The sequence below is a fragment of the Phyllobates terribilis genome, unplaced genomic scaffold (assembly GCF_046119375.1).
Source record: "Phyllobates terribilis strain yellow unplaced genomic scaffold, ASM4611937v1 Scaffold_2__4_contigs__length_985480577, whole genome shotgun sequence".
Taxonomy (NCBI): Eukaryota; Metazoa; Chordata; class Amphibia; order Anura; family Dendrobatidae; genus Phyllobates; species Phyllobates terribilis.
Window position 1 is genome coordinate 655259759 of NW_027362762.1, and position 21067 is coordinate 655280825.

Here is a 21067-nt window from a genome sequence, read left to right on the forward strand (position 1 = left end):
AAAAAAAAATCAATACTGGCAACAGTTAGTGTTTTGACCAATAGATTGCGCTACTTTCCTTACTCTTAAAAAGACTAGCAGAATTTGGAGGAACGTAAAACCAGCAAATTATCCGAATGCATCAGCCATGTAATAAAATCATATATACCTTTCTTCGCCTTATTTTTAGTGCTGATACAGAATGACAAAACATACCTGCCATAAGCAAAACCGTAACATAAATTTAGTGAAATGGGCTTCTAAAACACTGTTCATTTCTTACCTTTTTCTGATCATTTTTTTTTGGGGGGGTGGAGGGTAGAAGGGGGGAGTGGGGAATTATAGCAATATATAGACACTGATTACCTTAAGCACATATTTCTTCCCCTCGTAGATTAATTCCACATCTACAGTGTTTAACAGAGTATGCGCCGGTAAGACTTGACCCCTGAAATGTAGGAAAAGGTAAAAGATTCATATTTCACCTTTAATCAGCTTGCAAACATTTCATAATGAAACCCTGGCCTGTCTAATGCAAGTCAATGGCGGCGAAAACGCAGCGTTTCCGCAAAATTAATGGACATGCTGTGGATTTTTGAGCGCAGCATAAACGCTGCGGAAAAATCCGCAGCATGGGCACAGCACATGCGGATTTCCATTGGGGGAACATTGCTGCCCTTCTACCATGCGTTTTTAATGCGTTTCCACAGCTGCAGAAACGCATAAAAAACACATCGTGTGCACACAGCCTAAGGCTATGTTCACCCCTGTCGAGGCCACTGACTATAATAATGCAGACAGAGTCACAGTGTGCATTATTTTCGGCCGTATATGCCTACTGGAGGCAGACAGCAAGGTACACACCACTTTGCAAGAGGAATGGTAACGCCAAATTTACACAGAAATATTGGAAAGGAATGAAAAAGGATCCCACTGCAAATGTACAACCTGAACACCCATCAGAAGTATTATTTCATGGGACATCAGGAAAGTGGATGTGTTCCCTTTAAAAACTGGAGCAGACATAGGTTTTTCTTTTGCAATGTAATAAATCCTTTACAATCACCATAATATAATCAAGGTCTTTAAAGTGTACCTTTCCAAAGAGTGCAGGAAGTTGGAGACACTATTTCTAAGGCTCACATCAGCCACGTGCAGTGCTCCACATACAACTCCAAGCATCGTGTCAGGACGTTCAGCCTAGGAAACAGGAAATCTAACCATGAGTGATGCTACATGCCGTGCTCTGTCCAAGTCTACTAATGCAAAATGGTAACCAAATCAATGCAAATGACAATGGGCATCAGAGGTTTCCTCAATCCCGTACATAAAGTATTCTGCTTCAGAACAGCAGGTTGCGTCTGATGTTTGCCTTCATTACTGCACAGTGGCTACTGAATTCCCAAAATGTCTATTCTGAGATGTGCCATATAGAAACATCTTTGTGCAACATGATTTTCTTACCTGCACCTTTTCGGAAATCAGTCTGTCCAACCAACCGGTGTCAATTCTATTCTGCTGGAAACTTTCAGTCTCAAAAAGTTTTATCAAATATTCTACGGTTGTTCGAAAATCTCCTCGGATGGACAATTCCTTCAGAGCAACCACCATATTACTGAAGAAGAAATACAACCATCAAAGTAAGTTTACAGACAAGCTAAACAGGACAAATTCCAACAACTGCCTAGATTTACATTAGGCCATGTGAGATGTCCGCCCTCCACAAACACCTGAAGTGTGAGTTACTGTGACACAATGGGGTATTGTACTGGAATGACTAAGTGATAATGTGCAAGCGGAAACTTCAGACATTTATAAAAGCCTAGCTTACTGAACTTTGTTATGATAAATATTTTAGCCATTAAAAAAAAAAATTTGACTTTCATAAATCCTAGCCAAGCACACTGACAATATGACATGCATTGCACATATGGCTTTACATTTTTAACGTGTTTTTTATGTGTTAGTTGGTGCCAAGCCATTTTGATCTTTATTTGTAAAAAAACTGCACTAAAAACTCTGAAAGAATTGACAAGCTGCATTTAAAAAAAAAAGCAAAGCTGGTAAAAAAAGACGAGGAAAAAACGCACTAATTACACTTAGTTAATTGTTAGTGGTCGTCACCATGGATACCTGCAATGCCTGCACAAGAGGAAAGAGACATAGCAAATCAGAAGAACTATACTACATTTCTATTTGGAGGTATTTGCTAAATATTATTACACCTACTACATATTGGAATAGGATCTTGGAGATGGGAATACCGCTTTAAGTCCATCGAGTTTAAGCCGTAGACTAACATGTGGATCCAGAAGAAGGCAAAAAACCCTATGGGGCAGACACTAATAGCCCCATATAACAGGAAAAATTCCTTCCCAACTCCACACATGGCAATCGGACTAGTTCCCTGGATCAACAACGCCCCATCACACCAAAAGGTGTTGCAAATACACTGATAAATGTCAGCTTCTGATTTCTTATTTCAAAAGTGAGATGCTGGTGAGTGTAATTGTTGGTGCTGTTGATATACATTTTGTCATGGCATGTGTCCATAATTTACTTGCATTAATAAAGGTTTACCTCTCAGACCTTAACCCATCAAGAGAACGGAGGCATGTGTTCTCCGGCATAATGGTTCATTTACTCAAGTGACTGGTCTTGTCCATCTATGGGACAAGTACGGATCCACTAGATACAGTTTTACCATGCCACATAGCAGAATACAGAAAGCTCCCAGCCCATAATTACAGAGGTACGGGGACCCATCGTAAAGAACAACTGTAAAACACAGCCTCAATTTACCAGTAGCCTTTCTAAAAATAACTCCCACTCTTCTTTGCTGGGCATCCCCTACTTTACTCATTGATACAGTGGAGAAAAAAAATAAACATTGTAATTAATTAATTATAAAAAAAAGACACTCACGAAATAGCCTCTTCTCGGTTCTCTCCCCAGGAGAAACAGTGGCCAAACTGAGAATCGGCAAATTCATGGAGACCTCCTGCAGCAGCAACACTGAAGTAGCCCCAGACATTTTTGCTGCTGCGGAAATTTAGTTCTTGAACAGTTCCAGAGCTTGGTTTAAAACCCTCGGAGAAACAAATGAAGATTTTTTTTTTAATGTTGTATTTAAAGCGTACCCAAAATTTCTTCAGCACAATATTACAATTTGGAATGGTGCGACACCGCTGCATGCTGGGTGGTAAATTACCATGGAAAATATACCAGGCAACACAGGTCCAAATGTAAATTATTAGAAGCCTTCTGGAAATTTTGATTAGATGCATTCGGCAGATTAACGATATGCCACCACCTTAATCCTCCCAGCTACGGATTGACAGCTTTGTCCCTATTACTGGGCACAGGGAGAAAGCTGTGGGCAGTGGTGAATACAATGAACACATAGGACTGCTCATTCACGGAGCTGGCATCTATAAATTGTCTACACATAAGTCATCGGACAGTGAAATTAGCAGATTTGTCACTATTATGCACTGCCCTCAGAAATGGCGGAATAAAGTGGCTGAGAGGTCCCCTTTAATTTCTTTGAGGACTCAGGAATTTTTTTGTTTTTTACTTTCAAATGAATGATATTGTTAATTCCCAAATCAATGTATTTTTTTATTTTATTTTACATACAGTTGAGAAAAAAAATATAAGGACCAAGCCTTTAGATAAAAAATACCACTTTGAGTATAAATTATATTCAGCATTATTCTAAAACTATTAAGCTATGTGCCAACGTAGCAGATTTGGTGCAGAGCATTTTTGCCTCTCTGACAGAAAAAAACACATGCAGATTTACATGCGTTTTTTCTGCCAGAGAAGCGTTTTTTCAGCGTTTTTACAAGCAGCTTTCCAAGCGATTTTGAGAATCACTTGGAAAGTGCTTGACAAGTTGGTCACACAATATAAATCCATGCAACCGGCATGGATTTATAATGTGTGAACAACTGATGCTTTAAATGCAGCATCTATAGTAAAAAAAAAGAGAATTAAAACGTTAAAAATAAAAAAAAACCTGTATACTCACCTCTCCGGTCTCCTCCAGTCTGCTCCCGGCGGCGTCCTCTCTCTTCGGCGTCCCGCAGTGTACTGTCAGGACCTGCGGTGACGTCATTTAGTCAGCTGATGGTCATGAGGCCATCACCTGACCGCCGACATCAGCGGTTGCGTGACCATCAGGTGACTAAATGACGTCACCGCAGGTCCTGACAGTACACTGCGGGACGCCAAGCAGAGAGGATGTGGCCGGGAGCAGACCGGGGGCCGCCGGAGAGGTGAATATACAGGTTTTGTTTATTTTTAACTTTTTTATTTCTCTTTTTCACCGCGTGGTAGCCGGGATGAAGAAGAGTTGTAGTCTCCTCTTCATCCCGGGTACCACACGCACCGCGATTACGCTGCAAATTCGCGGCCATTGAATTTAATTGAAACGCAGCAAATCCACATATACCTGCGGGTTTGCTGCGTTTCAAGGTTCCTCAATGGCCACGAATTTGCAGCGTAATCGCGGTAGAAATGGTCATGCTGTGTTTTGCAACGCAATGCGAATTAGGTGCGCAAATTAGCGCATCATGTGCACAGCACATCCGAATTCACATTGCTTTGCATGGCAGACTGTTTTACAAGCTTTTTCGCAGCCATAAAAAACGCCACAAAAATGCTACGTGGGCACTTAACCTTAGTCAAACACACAGGAAAAACAAACACAGCGGCGACAAAACATTTGTGCTACCTCATCCGGATTTTCACTTGTAATGCGGGCTGCAATCACATGTCCTCTAGGGCAGGGAGCATTCAGAGCGTTGTCAAAGTCAATCAGTGTGTCTCCCCAAGCTGTGACTCCATAAAGCATCCGAATGTCCTTTATTCTATGAAGCGGGATCCCCATAGCAATCTGATGGAAATTTATGAACACAAGAAAATGAGTTAATAACTTTGTAATTGTGTATACTAATATTAAGATACAGATAAACAAAATTGTTGGCACTCTTCTAAAGTAAGAAAATCCCACCGTGGTCACTGAGATAACTTGAAACTGACAAAAGTAATTTTCAATTTAAATTTACTCAATTAATAAAAATCAGACATTGCTTTTCAATTGTGGTTCAACAGAAAAATAAATAAATAATAAAACTGGCCTGGACAAAAATAATGATACCCATAGAAAAGATTGAAAATAATTTCACCAAAAGTACATGTAAAACTAAGATGTATCCTGTAATTGCTGTCACATCACTGTATAGAGCACAAGCGATCAGACGATTGCAGCTTCAAGTCCCCAAAGGGGACTAACAAGAATAGTGAAAAGTAAAAGCTGTTTTAAAAAATATGAATAAAATAAAAAAACATAAAAAGATCAAATCACCCCCTTTTGCCCCATTAAAAAAAATTACACGTGGTATCGCCACATTAAGAAAAGTCCAATCTATAAAAATACCAGGTGATCGGAAAACACCATAAATGAAAAGAAAAAAAAAAAATCAAGAATGTCAAAATTACGTTTTTTTGGTCACTGCAATTTCACAAAAAATGCTGCAACATGCAATCAAAACGTCCCATCTATTCCAATATGATATCAATACGTTACAGGTCTCGGAAAATGGCGACACACCCCCATTTTCTAACTTCTGATTTTTTTTTCACCATTGAAATAATAAAAAAACTGAACATGTTTGGATTCACTGTAATCGTACTGAGCAGAATCATATTGCCAGGTCATTTTTATCACAAAATTTACACTTTAAAAACAATTCTCATAAAACAATGTCAGAATTGAGTTGTTCAGTTTCACAATTTCTCCCCATTTTCCAGTTCACTATGTTGTAAAATGAATGGTGCCATTCAAAAGTACAACTCATCCAACAACAAAAAATTCTCATATGTCCATGTGGACAGAAAAATAAAAAGTTATAGCTCTGGAAAGAAGGGGAGGAAAAAACAAAAATACAAAAACGGAAATTGGCCCCGTCGTCTAGGGCTTAACAGAAGGGTACCAACAATTTTTGATCACATATGTACATGTTAACAAATGACAGTACTGGGTGAATATTAATATTGTCAACATGAACTGTGAAGGATTCAGACCATCCTTATTAAAGACTGTGTTAGATATATTGAGGTAACATAGGCCTCCCTAAGTCAGGATTCCCTTCTATTAGTCAGATGGAAGTCATTCAATACCTGAAGTTGTGCAGCAGGAAGATTAACATCTGCGACCATCTCTGTGCAGGGGTGCTCCACTTGCAGACGAGGGTTAAGTTCAAGGAAGTAAAAACTGCCATCCTGACTGTATAGATACTCAACTGTACCTGCACTGACATACCCCACCATCTTAGCAAGTTTCACAGCACACTGTAATGACAGAAAACAATGGCCACAGTTAATGAATTGCTAGACCCCCCAGACCCAGGACGTAGTGGTCTACACTGTGTGCACAATTATTTAGCAAGCGAGTATTTTAATCACATCACCAGCTAGTTGGACCTTTTCAGGTTGAAGATGGACTCGAAATAAACTCCCTAATCTACTGCATGTTTTTAGAAGGCGCTTTATGTAGTGGTACAGGGAAAAGTCTGGATCTTTCAAGAAAACCATCGCATGCATCAAAGTACTCCACTGCTTGGCTGCCAGCAAGGGCCTTAAAGATGAAAGAATAATTCCATGGCCCCTTCCTCATCTGACCTTATCATTCTCACTTTAACAGATGAAAAATATACAATTGAGATGGGGAAATTTACATATTCCATTTAGTGGCCCAATAATTCTGCACACATATTTTCCTAAGACGAAACTTCACTTGTACTTTCTTACATATTCAGGTTTATTAACCTTTTGGATTGACCGACAGCGCTGTAGCTGGTCAATAATAAAATTAATCTAAAAGAAAAACTGCCTAATAATTGTGCACACAGTGAAGAATAGACAATTTATTCCACTAATCTTCACATATAAGTTTAAATGCCCCAATTTAACTGCAACAACACACAAGAAAGGAGATCCTGTGCAATCACCGTGCAGTCTGTATGTCTTTGAAAGCATGGAATTCAGCCATATCAATCATGTACAATTGGAAGGTATGTGGTAATTTTACATTGTAAACTGTAGCTATACCACACCTAAAATACAAAGGTCAGTGTTTAAAACCAGTTGTAAGCACAATCTACATTTACAACAAAGTGTTCAATGATAGAAAACAATGTACAAATGCATATTTCCAAATTGTTAGTATGTGCCATATATACATACAGTGCTGGCCAAAAGTATTGGCACCCCTGCAATTCTGTCAGATAATACTCAGTTTCTTCCTGAAAATGATTGCAATCACAAATTCTTTGGTATTATTATCTTCATTTAATTTGCTTGCAAGGAAAAAACACAAAAGAGAATGAAGCAAAAATCAAATCATTGATCATTTCACACAAAACTCCAAAAATGGGCCAGACAAAAGTATTGGCACCCTCAGCCTAATACTTGGTTGCATAACCTTTAGCCAAAATAACTGCGAACAACCGCTTCCGGTAACCATCAATGAGTTTCTTACAATGCTCTGCTGGAATTGTAGACCATTCTTCTTTGGCAAACTGCTCCAGGTCCCTGATATTTGAAGGGTGCCTTCTCCAAACTGCCATTTTGAGATCTCTCCACAGGTGTTCTATGGGATTCAGGTCTGGACTCATTGCTGGCCACCTTAGAAGTCTCCAGTGCTTTCTCTCAAACCATTTCATAGTGCTTTTGGAAGTGTGTTTTGGGTCATTGTCCTGCTGGAAGACCCATAACCTCTGAGGGAGACCCAGCTTTCTCACACTGGGCCCTACATTATGCTGCAAAATTTGTTGGTAGTCTTCAGACTTCATAATGCCATGCACACGGTCAAGCAGTCCAGTGCCAGAGGCAGCAAAGCAACCCCAAAACATCAGGGAACCTCCGCCATGTTTGACTGTAGGGACCGTGTTCTTTTCTTTGAATGCCTCTTTTTTTTTCCTGTACACTCTATGTTGATGCTTTTTCCCAAAAAGCTCTACTTTTGTCTCATCTGACAGAGAACATTCTTCCAAAACGTTTTAGGCTATCTCAGGTAAGTTTTGGCAAACTCCAGCCTGGCTTTTTTATGTCTCGGGGTAAGAAGTGGGGTCTTCCTGGGTATCCTACCATACAGTCCCTTTTCATTCAGACGCCGACGGATAGTACGGGTTGACACTGTTGCACCCTCGGACTGCAGGGCAGCTTGAACTTGTTTGGATGTTAGTCGAGGTTCTTTATCCACCATCCGCACAATCTTGCGTTGAAATCTCTCGTCAATTTTTCTTTTCCGTCCACATCTAGGGAGGTTAGCCACAATGCCATGGGCTTTAAACTTCTTGATGACACTGCACACGGAAGACACAGGAACATTCAGGTCTTTGGAGATGGACTTCTAGCCTTGAGATTGCTCATGCTTCCTCACAATTTGGTTTCTCAAGTCCTCAGACAGTTCTTTGGTCTTCTTTCTTTTCTCCATGCTCAATGTGGTACACACAAGGACACAGGACAGAGGTTGAGTCAACTTTAATCCATGTTAACTGGCTGCAAGTGTGATTTAGTTATTGCCAACACCTGTTAGGTGCCACAGGTAAGTTACAGGTGCTGTTAATTACACGAATTAGAGAAGCATCACATGATTTTTCAAACAGTGCCAATACTTTTGTCCACCCCCTTTTTTAGGTTTGGTGTGGAATTGTATCCAATTTGGCTTTAGGACAATTCTTTTGGTGTTTTTTCATTGAAGACAAATTAAATGAAGATAATAATACCAAAGAATTTGTGATTGCAATCATTTTCAGGAAGAAACAGAGTATTATCTGACAGAATTGCAGGGGTGCCAATACTTTTGGCCACCACTGTAGCTCTTGTTCCAATACAACAGGGGTGGTTAACCTCCGGCCCATGGGCTGTAGATGATGTCCTTTTCTTCTTTTGCTCGGGTCCTTTAATTGCGTCTTACACTGCGAGCACATGCACATAACGGTCACTACTGAACGCTGCGGGGCATGCAATGAAGGATTACGTGCTGACGCTAGCCGGTGCCAGGACGTATTTTGCAGGCGGAGTCCACGCTCCACTCCCACCGACGTCGACAACATCGACAGCCCTAGCCCCTCCAGTGATGTATGTAAATGTGTGAAGAAGAGAGGGCACGAGAGAGAGAGAGAGAGGGGGCACGAGAGAGAGAGAGAGAGAAGAAAGAGGGAAAGGAGCTAAAAAGAGGGCGAACGAGAGGGGACAGAAGGAACGAGAGGGGACAGAAGGAACGAGAGGGGACAGAAGGAACGAGAGGGGACAGAAGGAACGAGAGGGGACAGAAGGAACGAGAGGGGACAGAAGGAACGAGAGGGGACAGAAGGAACGAGAGGGGACAGAAGGAACGAGAGGGGACAGAAGGAACGAGAGGGGACAGAAGGAACGAGAGGGGACAGAAGGAACGAGAGGGGACAGAAGGAACGAGAGGGGAAAGAAGGAACGAGAGGGGATAGAAGGAACGAGAGGGGAAAGAACGAGAAATAGGAGAAAGAGCAAAGAGGAGAAAGAGGAGAATTAGGAAAGAGAAAATAGGAGAAAGTGTAAAGAGAGAGGGGAAGGGAAAGTCAGATGGAAATGAAAAACAAAAAAAGGAGAAATAGGGAAGGATAAGGAGAAATGAGAGGGAAGGAAGATATAGTGGGGAGAGATGTGAAAGAGTGGTGATAGAAGGGGGAGAGAAGGGAGAGAGAGGGGGAATTATGGTGTAGACAGGGGAGAAAGAGTGGAGAGAAGGGGGATAGAGAGGCATGGTGAATAAAATAATATAATTTAGATACTGTGACAGTTTAGACAGTGTTAATGTAACTTCGTTGCAGGTGTGACTGACTTGCTCCACTTTTGATACTTGTTGGCCTTGTCGGTTATACCTTACTTTTTTTTTCTTATAGGGTTTGTACCAATTATATAAGTTAACCGTGGTTGGGAGCTAACTTATTGATCTATGGGGGGTCAAACTATTGGAACAACCACCAATCCTGAGAACGGGTCAACTGTGTGCACCTGCCGGAACTACAGAGCAAAGCTTTCTCCAGCAGACACATTAACAATAATATCTTACCTGCTCCATTTGTTCAAACACTGTGCTTGTTGCAATTGAAGCAGGAGCCTCTTCAATAATCTTCTGGTGACGCCGCTGAACAGAACAATCTCGTCCAAAAAGAGAAATTGCGTTTCCATACTGATCTGCAAGAATCTGTACCTCCAGATGACGGGATTGCTTGGCCAATCTCATTACAAATATAGGAGAACCAGGTACTTCTGTCTGAACCTTAAACCAGCAAGAGATGAATGCTGGAATTAGTCATGATTTCTTGTACACATCACCACAGCTCTTATGTGCAATGTACTCTACTGACTATGTTATAGACATATGCAAAAGAACTCATTGAAAATGATTAAGAGCTTTGACAATAACCGCTTTGCAAAAACAAAAGTCCAGAACTAAAGACACTCAGAACCCTTTGGCACAATCAGATGATTGTGTAACTCAAAATCTAAATGTTCCAATCTAAGCAGGGGCCTTTCACATCAATAACTTAAACAATTAATATTGCAGTATTACTGCGACTTGCTGGCAACATCAACATTTTCTTATAAAAAGAAAGCTGTACATGGTTTTCTAAAGTCCATATCACATTTTTTTTATAGCTGCTACTGTTCTGTTTAAAGGGAAAATGCTAAAATTTGCACAATTGTAGTAAGAAGAATTATATTGAATCCTATTTAAAGCAACCAGTCTGTTTTGTGGACAGGATGGTATACAGAAGAAGCTGAGCAGTATTATATATATATGTTTGTGGGAAAAGATTCAGTATAACTTGTATTTTATTCATTAAAATCCTTCTTGTTTGTGTGCATACGAGTCCAGTGAATGGTCCTACTCAGTAATTGACAGCTATCTGCATCCACAGTCATACAGGGAAGACTGTCAATCACTGGATAGGATCGCCCACTGGACTCATGACTGCAGACAGCAGGGATTTCAATGAGTAAAAAGCAAGTTATACCAAATCTATTCCCATAAAAATGTCTATTAATCTGATCAGCTCCTCCTGCTCTATAACATCCTGCCTGCTGTTCAGAAACCATTTCACCATGACAGCTTCCCTTTAAAGCATAGCAATATGTTACTTTTCAACAACTGAAATCTAACCTGTCGGAAAAGGTTGGGAAAGTCTTCTGCATTGTTCACCTTCCGAATACCTTTTCCGCCTCCTCCTTCAGATGCTTTAATCATAACAGGATATCCCACTGTTTCTGCTGCCTACAACACAGACATAGTATAAAAGATTATTGGAGAGCACTCAAGCAAATAGTTGGTGGAGGTGACGGTAGAGCAGGACAGGATCCGAAACAGTGTCCGGAAGTTCACTGCACATTCCAATGCATTTATGATGCAAAAGTGGAAAATGTATCTGTACACCAAATATCTCACAACGCTCTGGTGAAGGAATTAGTGATGCTGGGGGCTATACCAGCAATAAATATGATGTTTCGACCTTCCCGGGTCTTTATTCAATCTGATTAGTCGCAGCACAAGAAAATACCTGTGCATGAACTGATGAACTCCTAAACCGAGATCTCCACCATTGTGAAGCCCAGCAAAAACTCTCCTTATCCACGCTCCGTTAAGGAGTTTATCCATAGCTATTAACTTGTGCTTTGATTTCTGAAAAAAGATCAGAGTCAAAAAGTCATATTTATTGTTTTTATAGCAAAACGATGCATCTTACCAACTCCTTTATGAAAAGTTGTGATATTTTTGGTGCACAAATACAATTTTCCACCTTTGAGTCATAAATTGGACTAGGCAGTGAACTTTACAATACAGACAGTGCATGAAATACACATACAATGAATAAAAATCATTTTGATACTCTTGAAAAAACATTCTAATTATTAGGCAGATGCAAGAGAGAGTATTGACTATTATTTAAAGAGGTTGTACACTACTCGGACAACCCCTTCTCAATCATCATGTTCCACTTTAAAAAATAATAACTATGCGCACTTTTGGTGCCGGCACCGGCCGGTGCGGTCACTGCTTCACTCTCCTCTCCTTTGGATCTAACTGATATCCGGAGGAAGTGACAGCTGCGGCTGCTCTATCCTTTCTTCCAGATGTATGATTCCTCCAAAGATGGGGAGAGTGAAGCAGCCGCTGATTGTTATGTCATGTGAACCCTGCAGCCAATTTCAATTGAGCCCCAGAAGAGCCAGTGTTGACACCACTGGAACAGCAGCGGCACCGGAGTATAGCTGTTATTATTTTCTAAGGTGGGGAACATTGTGATTGAAAAGGGGTTGGTCGAGTAATGGACAACCCCCTAACAACATTAAATTAGTGCAAACTTATTAGGAGAGAAGCGATAATACCAAGCTACCCACTCCATAGATTATAACATGCTGATCGCTATGGGTCCCTCTGCTCGGACCCGGACCAGGGCGGTGGAGTCGGAGTCCATTTTGGTGGAGTCGGAATCGGTTTAAAATGGACCGACTGACTCCTAAAATATATAATAAAGTGGGTACAGTAGTACAATGTAGTATGTGCTGTAAATGTTTTCATAAGAATTTGGTAAAGTTATGAAATGTCCTATAAGTGTCTATTTTGCTCCTGATCTAAGGATCTTGATTTTTAGTTGAAATGAATCTGTGCAGCAATTTATGTACATGCTCAGTAGTGAGGCAGTACTGTGGAGTCTGAGTCGGTGGCTTGGCTTACCGACTCCACAGCCCTGCCCACAATCCCAAGAAAAGGTCTCTTTAGTGCCCTGTTTAAATAAAATAAAGTCATGATGAAACATGTGCACAATGGCTCCATTGCCTATGACACTGCTGGCCAAGCGCTTTACTTGGCTATTTCCGGTAGTCCATTAGACAATGAAGGGAGTAATGTTACACATAGTAGAGTGTAGCTCTATTAAAACAGGTCACTGCAGAGCCCTGTAGAAACCCTAAAATTAAAAAAAAACTTTGGATGATAGCAAGTTAAAAATCCACTAAATATGCAGATATCTAGAAGACTAATACAATTTAACCTACTGAAGAATCTAGAAACTATATCATGCAAACACAGATATCAAGTGAGCATAAATTCCATTTTATTGCCGAAACTGTTTATCTATTTCTTTGCCAAATAAGAATTTATGTTCCAGACAATGATGAAGAAATGCATTCCTCATCTTTTGCCTTGTTTTGTGAGTCAGGCCAAGATTTATCATAACCAAAGGACTTTTCTGTCTTTGTTTGAAAAAAATAAACCAAACTTATCAATGTTACACTGCCATAAATTAAATACATTATCAATTCTTGATTTTATAAATTATATAACGCAAGAGGGCAATAAAGGGAATTTGTAACAAATTATTGATTTTTAATTTTTGGACTTTATTTTAAAAAATGTATTCAAATGTACATAAAGTTAAATGGTGTAATGTTTTTTTTTCCATGTAACTTTTTAACTGAGCCGCTGGGGGCTGCCATTTTTATTTGCTGTGTCAGAGCACGACACTTACACTGTGGCCGAATCAACTAAGCACGCCCAATTCAATGCAGTAGGTGCAGCCCGGAACTTTTTTGTAGCCCAGCTCTATCTTACCATTTTCCACTATTATCTGTAATGACTGATCTGAGCGGAGCAGTCATGTCATTGCGGCACTCAGATCACAGTAATCTGTGAGCACAGGTCAGGGCACCAAGGTTGTTGCAGTGTCTTCATTCAGTGACATGTAGTTACTACTGCAGCCCTGATGCACAGATCTGGTGAGCTCTCACTGGTTATTACCTGGATCTGAACACTGCAGCCCCAATGATTTGACGGCTCAACGCAGGTCAAAGTAAGCGTCTGCTGACCAATGCATCTAATCCGACCAGGTAGGATACAGACAGCTGAGCCGTGTATCTAATCCAATTATGCAAGATTATGTATGATACAGTCCGCTGAGCTGTGTATCTGCATCTCAGTATCACATTGTATAATCAATAGGGTGGGTGGCACACTCCATTGGTATGAACTCTTATCAGGTGCCAATTCCTTTAGAGCCAACCACTGAGCTCTTGTAGATCCATAGTGAATGGAAGGAACAAACTGCACACTATAAGGCACATGGAGATACTAATTAGTATTTTTACAGAATATCTCATATATCCATAGATTACACTACCATCAGTATAGTAAAAACATAATGTTTCAGGTAAATACCATTCATCAGACTTTTCTGTTCTAATAATTGCTCTCAAAATTAGATAGGTGAAGGATTTGGGATGGGTTTTCCCAGAGCAAAAAGGGAAACCAGGACCAAGTATTGTGTAGAGTGAGCGGTTGGCCAGTCATTAATGCCCTTTCAAGCCTAATCATTAAGGGGTTTAAATAGCCTTACGGATTACGTCCACTTTCAGAACAATGCTTTATCGCCTTAAATTTATCAAAAATGTAAAATGAAACAAACGTCTAATAAGTTTCCATTAAAAAAAAAATCTATATTTTTGAGAATATAACTGTAGTCTAAAACATCAAAGTCAAAGAAATCAACCAAGTCCAGCGCTAAAAAATAATTTAGGTGGACAAACAAGCATTTTGTTCAGGTGATTGACAGAATGTTTACATTGGCTGATTAGTTAGCAAAGAACACTTCTTTCCCGATAATCGGTCAGTATAAATGCAACCAAACTAATTTCCATATGTTCCCCGCTTCTGGCTAACATAACAAGTGTACACTATATAGCCAACAGCATGGAGATTTGACCATCACATCTATTTAAGCCAGTTGGACCTCCCATTCTAAAACTCATGCAATTAATTTCCACTTGGGCCTCTCTGCAGCCATAAGAGCATCCTCCCTTCTTGGAAAGCTTTCCACAAGATTTTGGAGTGTGCTAATTCAATCAAAAAAACATTTGGGAGATCAAGCATTCATTTTGGATGAGAAGTTCTGGCTCACAAATGAATGTCTCTGCTTTGTGCATTAAGGTAAGGTCATGTTGGAACTGTCATGAAACTTAACTATTGTTACATAGTTGAAATTGAGATAAAAACAAAATAAGCAATTGAATAGTAATAGCACATGTACATAAAATTGGGTACTTAGCGAAAAGTATTTTGATCAAAAAAGCACAAAGGCCATCGCATCGTGACAAGGTGTACTCAATTGGGACTATACCTAACTTTTGTAGTTTACCTTAAGTTGAAAATTAAATTGGCCAAAATGTCATTCTATGCTATAGCCCTAACATTTCCCTTCACATGGAAAAAAGCTGACAATGTTCACTGAGCTGTTATTTCTTGAAGGGGACAGAAAGAGAGGGGGTAAAACGACAGAATCAGACTACACACGGTTAGTGTGTTGTCCGTTACGAATTAAAGAAGCACTCCCTGTCAAAGTTTTTATCTTCTTAATATATTGCAGTCATCATATTAAATAGCACTGTGTACTTAGAATTGCTCATTTTGCCCTTCTACCCAGCTAATTCTTCTCTTTTCTCTGCTCCATGTTGAAACAGGAAGTCTCTTGTCCCTGCATTTATCATTCTCCTCTTCAACTCCTGACCCAGCTGCTCCATCCTCCCCACTGTCAGGGACTTTTGCAGTGACTTACAACTCATAAAGGGAAAATTGACCTCCTGTTTCTACATAGATCTTAGAAGGATTCAGCTAGTCAGGTTTTAATCATGTGATGTCATAGAACTAATGGAAAATAAGAATTAGCTGGGTAGAAAGGCAAAATGAGCAATTGTAAGTGCTATATAATATGATGACTGCAATATATTAAGAGGATAAAAAATGTTATAGGAGGAGTGCTTCTTTCAGCAAAAGGTTTGGGTAAACTTCCTGCGGGTTTATTGCGCGGCATAAACTCCAGCAGAGTCTCATAAAAATAAACAGTCCCTCTTGGGGTTAACGGGAAAACAAAAGATGAAATATAACAGAGCCCTCTAGCCAGCAAGGCCTTTGCCGGCTGCAGATAGTCCTGTGAAGTTTCAGCAACACCAGACCTCGGGTGTTGCTCTCTGGCATCTGCCACACACAGCCTGGAGACTTCAATCTCCAGACCACACACGAAAACAAACTGACTGAACATTTAAACAGAGTTCAGCCACACCCTGAGGGGAGGTATGGGGAATAACTTCCCTCCCATCTCTACATCATTCCCATAAAACCACACCCTTTTAAAGCGGTAACCCCCAGCGTATAACATGCTGGCAGAAATTCCGTAGGTCTTAGTTCAGACAGGAGCATCCTGAGTGACACATACCTCCCCTCGCATATAAAACCAGTGACTCTGTCACAGTTTACATAGGAGCTGAAGAAACAAGCAGAAGGATATTTTAATTGATTTTGCAGAGTTGTTTCACTATTGCATTTTGGATACATTGGTAAAAAAATAAAACAATTGGAAAGAACCATAACATTTAAACAGGGTCGTCCACTACTAGGATAACCCTTTCTCAATCTGTATGTTTGCCCCCAGTAAAATAATAACACTTATACTCACCTTCGGTGTCTGTGCCGTTCCAGCGGTCAGCACTGGCTCACCAGAGAATCGCTTAACATTGTTATGTCAAGCAATCCCTGCCGCCAATCAACATAGGCTTCACTCTCCCTGCCTGCTGCGCTCTCACTTCCTCCGGATGTATGCGATTTGTCTGAAGGCAGGGAGAGTGAAGTGCCCACTGATTGGCCGTAGTGATAGCGTGACGTAAAAATGTTACGCAATCACCTGGAGAGCCAGTGCTGACTACATTGATACGGCACAAGCTCCGAAGAGGAGTATAAAAGTGTTATTATTTTATAAGGGAGAAACATATGGATTGAGCCCTTTTTAACTTTGAAGAGTTATTGTGCTATGATGTTCATATAACCAAAACAATCCCACATGGTACAACAACATCTATAAAGTAGAAAATTAAAAATCAAGATCCCATTTACGCTTTTGAAGAGACTTATTAGAAACCTGTTCTATACAGAGCAAATAACCCACTAAATTGAATGCAATATGTTATAATGTTTAGTTTAATCAGCATTAATAGGTAACTCGCCTTCAATCCATCATCCACATCTTTCACATAGCCCTTCTCATAAATATCTTGGGGAACATTTAAAAGTCGCTTCTTTAAATCACTTTCCTGCCAGTCTACTTTTAAACCTAGAAGAAAAATACAGAGTAGAAAAATGATAAGCATGGAAAGGTAAAAGTACAGGGAACCTATAACCAGGCTCTTGCTATTTAATCTGATAGCTGCTTAATATAGGGCAAAAGAACCCGATTGCAGGGATGTGTCACTTATTAGGCTGTGTGCAGTGTTTTATCAGCAGAAAATTAATACTAGACGACAAGGTCTCACATGCAGGCCAGTCAAGCTAATTTGTGTAACCCAGCCACTAGCACTTATTGGCAGTTTGCTAATAAAGCACGGTGTACACAGGACTCTGCCAATCAGGGGTGTGGGTGAGGTTATACAGAGGTCAGCTTTCTGACCACAGCTACATCTACAGCAGAGAAAACAGGTGTTCTATCAAAACTGCAACAAGCAGCCAAGTAAGTGATAAATTACTGGAATCAGGCTCTCGGCCACTACATCATGCTGCTGTCAGATTATATAGCAAAAACTTGCTAAAAGATTCCCTTTAAGACATGTAACTCACACATCTGTCCACCACCCCTCCCTCGTTTTATTCCTCTGTCCTATCTCCTACGTTGCGCTTGACTTCAGCATAAGCCACTGAATGCAGCAATTTGAACCGCAGACATGTTGTGGAGATGCTATAGACCTGGTCCATGTACAGGACATCACTAGGGATGACATACATATGTTTTAATCTGATTTAGCACCTATCATGTGCTGTATCTATGGCGAATGATCAGCATAGGAAAAGGAAGCAGATGAATGGTATCACGCCAGTAGTAACTAAATCACCTAATCATTATGGAATATTACATAGGGTTACATTACAAAAGTGCTTATCATTAAGTTGGGGTAATTAACTTTGAAAAAGGCAAAAATAATATCCTGGAAATTGTTTTAAATAAGTTAGGAGGGAAACATCTCTATATACTTTTCCACCCCTTCAACCAAAACGTAGGACACCATTAATTTTTGCCATAAAATATACTGAAAAAAAAAACAGAAAAGAAATTGTAAATGGGATGAAATGGTAAAAAATGTTTTAAAAAAATGCAATTCTGACATTGATTTTTGTATTTTGTGTTCACAGCATTCGCTGTTCAGCAAAAATGACCTAGAAACATGTTTGTCCAGGTCATTGTGTTTATGGCAATACCAAACTTGCATCAATTTTTTTTCTATTTAAGTGACGGAAATTTTTTTTTGCTTTATGTGGCTATAGCATTTTTATTTTTTCATTGATGGATGTGTCGGATGGATTGATGTTTTGCGTGACAAGCTGACGATTTCATAGATGCTAATCTTAGGGGGGAAACAAAGACGTTTGATCACCTTACTGTATTTTGTTAGGCAGAAGAGGTGTAAAAACAAAAGAAACCCTTAATTCCAGCATTTTGATTTTTTTCTTCCATCTTTATGGTGTTTACCATACCGGTTAGTTAATTACATAGTTTGATCAATTTGACTTTTACAGACACTACGATACCAAATTTGTTTATTTTTTATTATGTTCAATGTGTGAAAGAGAGCCTTTTTTATATTATTTTTTAGTTTGTTTATGTGCTTCTACTATAAAACACAATAGCACAGGATTGCAGCATATAAGAAAAATCACGATCTTCTGTTGAGCTCAGCCTATGTCTGAGCTTCACAAGAGTAGCAAGATGGCAGCCCTGACTGCACTATAGCGGCATGATCACTGATGGGTTATCTGAAATTGATTGTCACATCCAAACGGTAAGGAGCTGCAGCCACAGCTTAGCCAAGGCCGCGGCTGTTAGATACATATGCAGGCTATGTAATACAACCGACATCTACCATGTGTGGAGTCCCCTCCACTCTTGTGAGCTCCAGCCAAGTCCTAATGAGTGAAGGGTTTAATGTCTACTACTATCCATAATTTAACAAAAATTAAATAAATAAAGAGCACACCTCGCAGTCCCATTCCAAGTCATTTCAGCACTAGCATTCATCAAAGGGGGTAAAGCTAAACCTTTTTACACAATTAAATAAGTATACAAGGTATTGATAATCACCATTGCCGCTCCAGGGTAGAGTTGGAATTCCAGCTGTTTGGGCAACAATTGAGGATGCAATTTTATCTCCTAACGCCCACATTGCTTGACTTGGCGGACCTGTAATGAGACATTGTAAACAGTCACAATCCAGCATTCACCAAACTATAACTAGCCAATTCACAATTGTTTACATCTTCATCAGTCTCTCTGAAGACTATGAATGAGAAGATACATAGTAAAAGCTATAAGCAAGTCATGGCAATTATAGCTCGATTCCAGTGATTTCACATTCTTGATCTTACTATTTATTTTGATGGCTGTAATCTCGGAAATATTCTTGTTACCAACCATACTGCTTTAATGCAGGCATTTCTAGAATTACAGAAGATCGCTACATACTTCAGCCATATTTACTGCCACAAGGAAAAGCATATAAGTTGCCATATGGCACTAATCTACAAACAAATCCGTGTCCCTTCACTGCAGAGCATAGGTGATAAGATTCCTGAAGGATATGGTAGAATTCCCCTCTATACCCTTAACAGTGTCTGCTGGGTTTAATAGATTGTCCCATATACTCATCATCTCATTGAAAGTTGATGAAAAACTCTTTAAAGCAGGCAGCTGATCTAACATAACAGGCAGAACAATTCAATTCTTTGTGTTGCACTGTGGGTTGGAAGTGGAAATGGCTCTCTCCCCTAGATTTCAATGGAAGTCGCTGTCTTGATCTGCCTCTCTTGCGATGCCGCCCTCTCCTGTGCTTTGTGTGGATGATGTGTCCTACGTCATTCACACAGTGTCCCCGGCATCGCGCTCCTGTGCAGGCGTTCTTCTCTGCCCTGACTAGGACAGAGTAAAGTACTGCAGTACACAGTCCTACGTCACTGCCGCTTCCCTGGGCATGTACAGTGTACCATTGAAGTTGGCTTTACTACACGTTACAAGGAAGGCAGAGAATTACAAAGAAGGGACGGTGATGCCGTTCTTGCAAATGATGTCATTCATGCCAAGAGGAGCGTGGTAACATAATATGTGGGATGATTAGGCTAGGGAAAACAACGAGTCATCCACTAATTACCACATCACGACCACAGTTATAAACTTGATTTTAGGCACATGCAGAAATCAATGAGCCAATACAAGGGGCTTGTTAGTTGGAGTATAAAGACATCAATAAGTACATTATGGCTTTTTGGGTAGTCTGAGGAAGCTGACAGTTTCCCTTTAACACATTTTAAATCTTACCCATAAAAGCAATGCCATTTTTGTGAAGAAGTTCAGGTAGTTTGGGATTTTCAGAGGCATGACCCCATCCAGCCCATACAGCCTAAAAAAAAAAAAAAAAAAATTCCAGAAAAAGAAAATAATATGCACTAATGTCAAATGAAAAAAAAAAACAACCTCATAAATAACACATTCATATTGTGGTAAAGTTTTTACATTTTTTCTAATGTATTTTAAAACATTTTATAGATTTACAAAATTCTACTCTATTCTTGCATTTTCACAAATTGCACATGGTAGATACAAGAAAATATTACCTGTACTGGAATCCTTTTTGCAATATCAAGAATAAGCTCAACATTTGCATAATTGTTATTATTTGGACCTCCAGGAACAGGTACATAATGATCTGCCATTTTAATATACTCTGAAAAATTAAAAAAAATGTTTTAATTTATTTCCAATTTTTATCTTAAAGTTACATCTGCGAGAATTACGGTACTTTTTCTTACGGTTGTACCTGGATTTTAGTTTATAGAAATAAGCAACAAACAGTTGGGGCATATATGCAATAAGATAAATGCAACTTCATACTGTTTCACCAAAACTTCAAACTGCTCCCACAACTGTCTCCCCAAAACTTCATACTGTTCCCA

General features: G+C 39.7%; 1 protein-coding gene across 2 annotated transcripts in view; it reads right to left on the reverse strand.

Moving 5' to 3' along the window:
* ACACA (acetyl-CoA carboxylase alpha) overlaps window positions 1-21067 on the reverse strand; it is a 486736-nt gene that overhangs the window by 438609 nt on the left and 27060 nt on the right. Inside the window, exons 6-17 of one of the 2 annotated variants that reach the window (XM_073666704.1) lie at window positions 20729-20838; window positions 20433-20514; window positions 19203-19301; window positions 17080-17186; window positions 11195-11305; window positions 10100-10309; window positions 6166-6336; window positions 4718-4879; window positions 2905-3068; window positions 1444-1594; window positions 1076-1179; window positions 346-427 (exon numbers count right to left, since the gene is read on the reverse strand). In XM_073666704.1, the coding sequence (XP_073522805.1) occupies window positions 346-427; window positions 1076-1179; window positions 1444-1594; window positions 2905-3068; window positions 4718-4879; window positions 6166-6336; window positions 10100-10309; window positions 11195-11305; window positions 17080-17186; window positions 19203-19301; window positions 20433-20514; window positions 20729-20838 (1553 nt within the window). Of the gene's footprint in view, window positions 1-345; window positions 428-1075; window positions 1180-1443; window positions 1595-2904; window positions 3069-4717; window positions 4880-6165; window positions 6337-10099; window positions 10310-11194; window positions 11306-17075; window positions 17187-19202; window positions 19302-20432; window positions 20515-20728; window positions 20839-21067 lie in introns of both variants that reach the window. The other variant, XM_073666703.1, reaches the window with a different exon arrangement.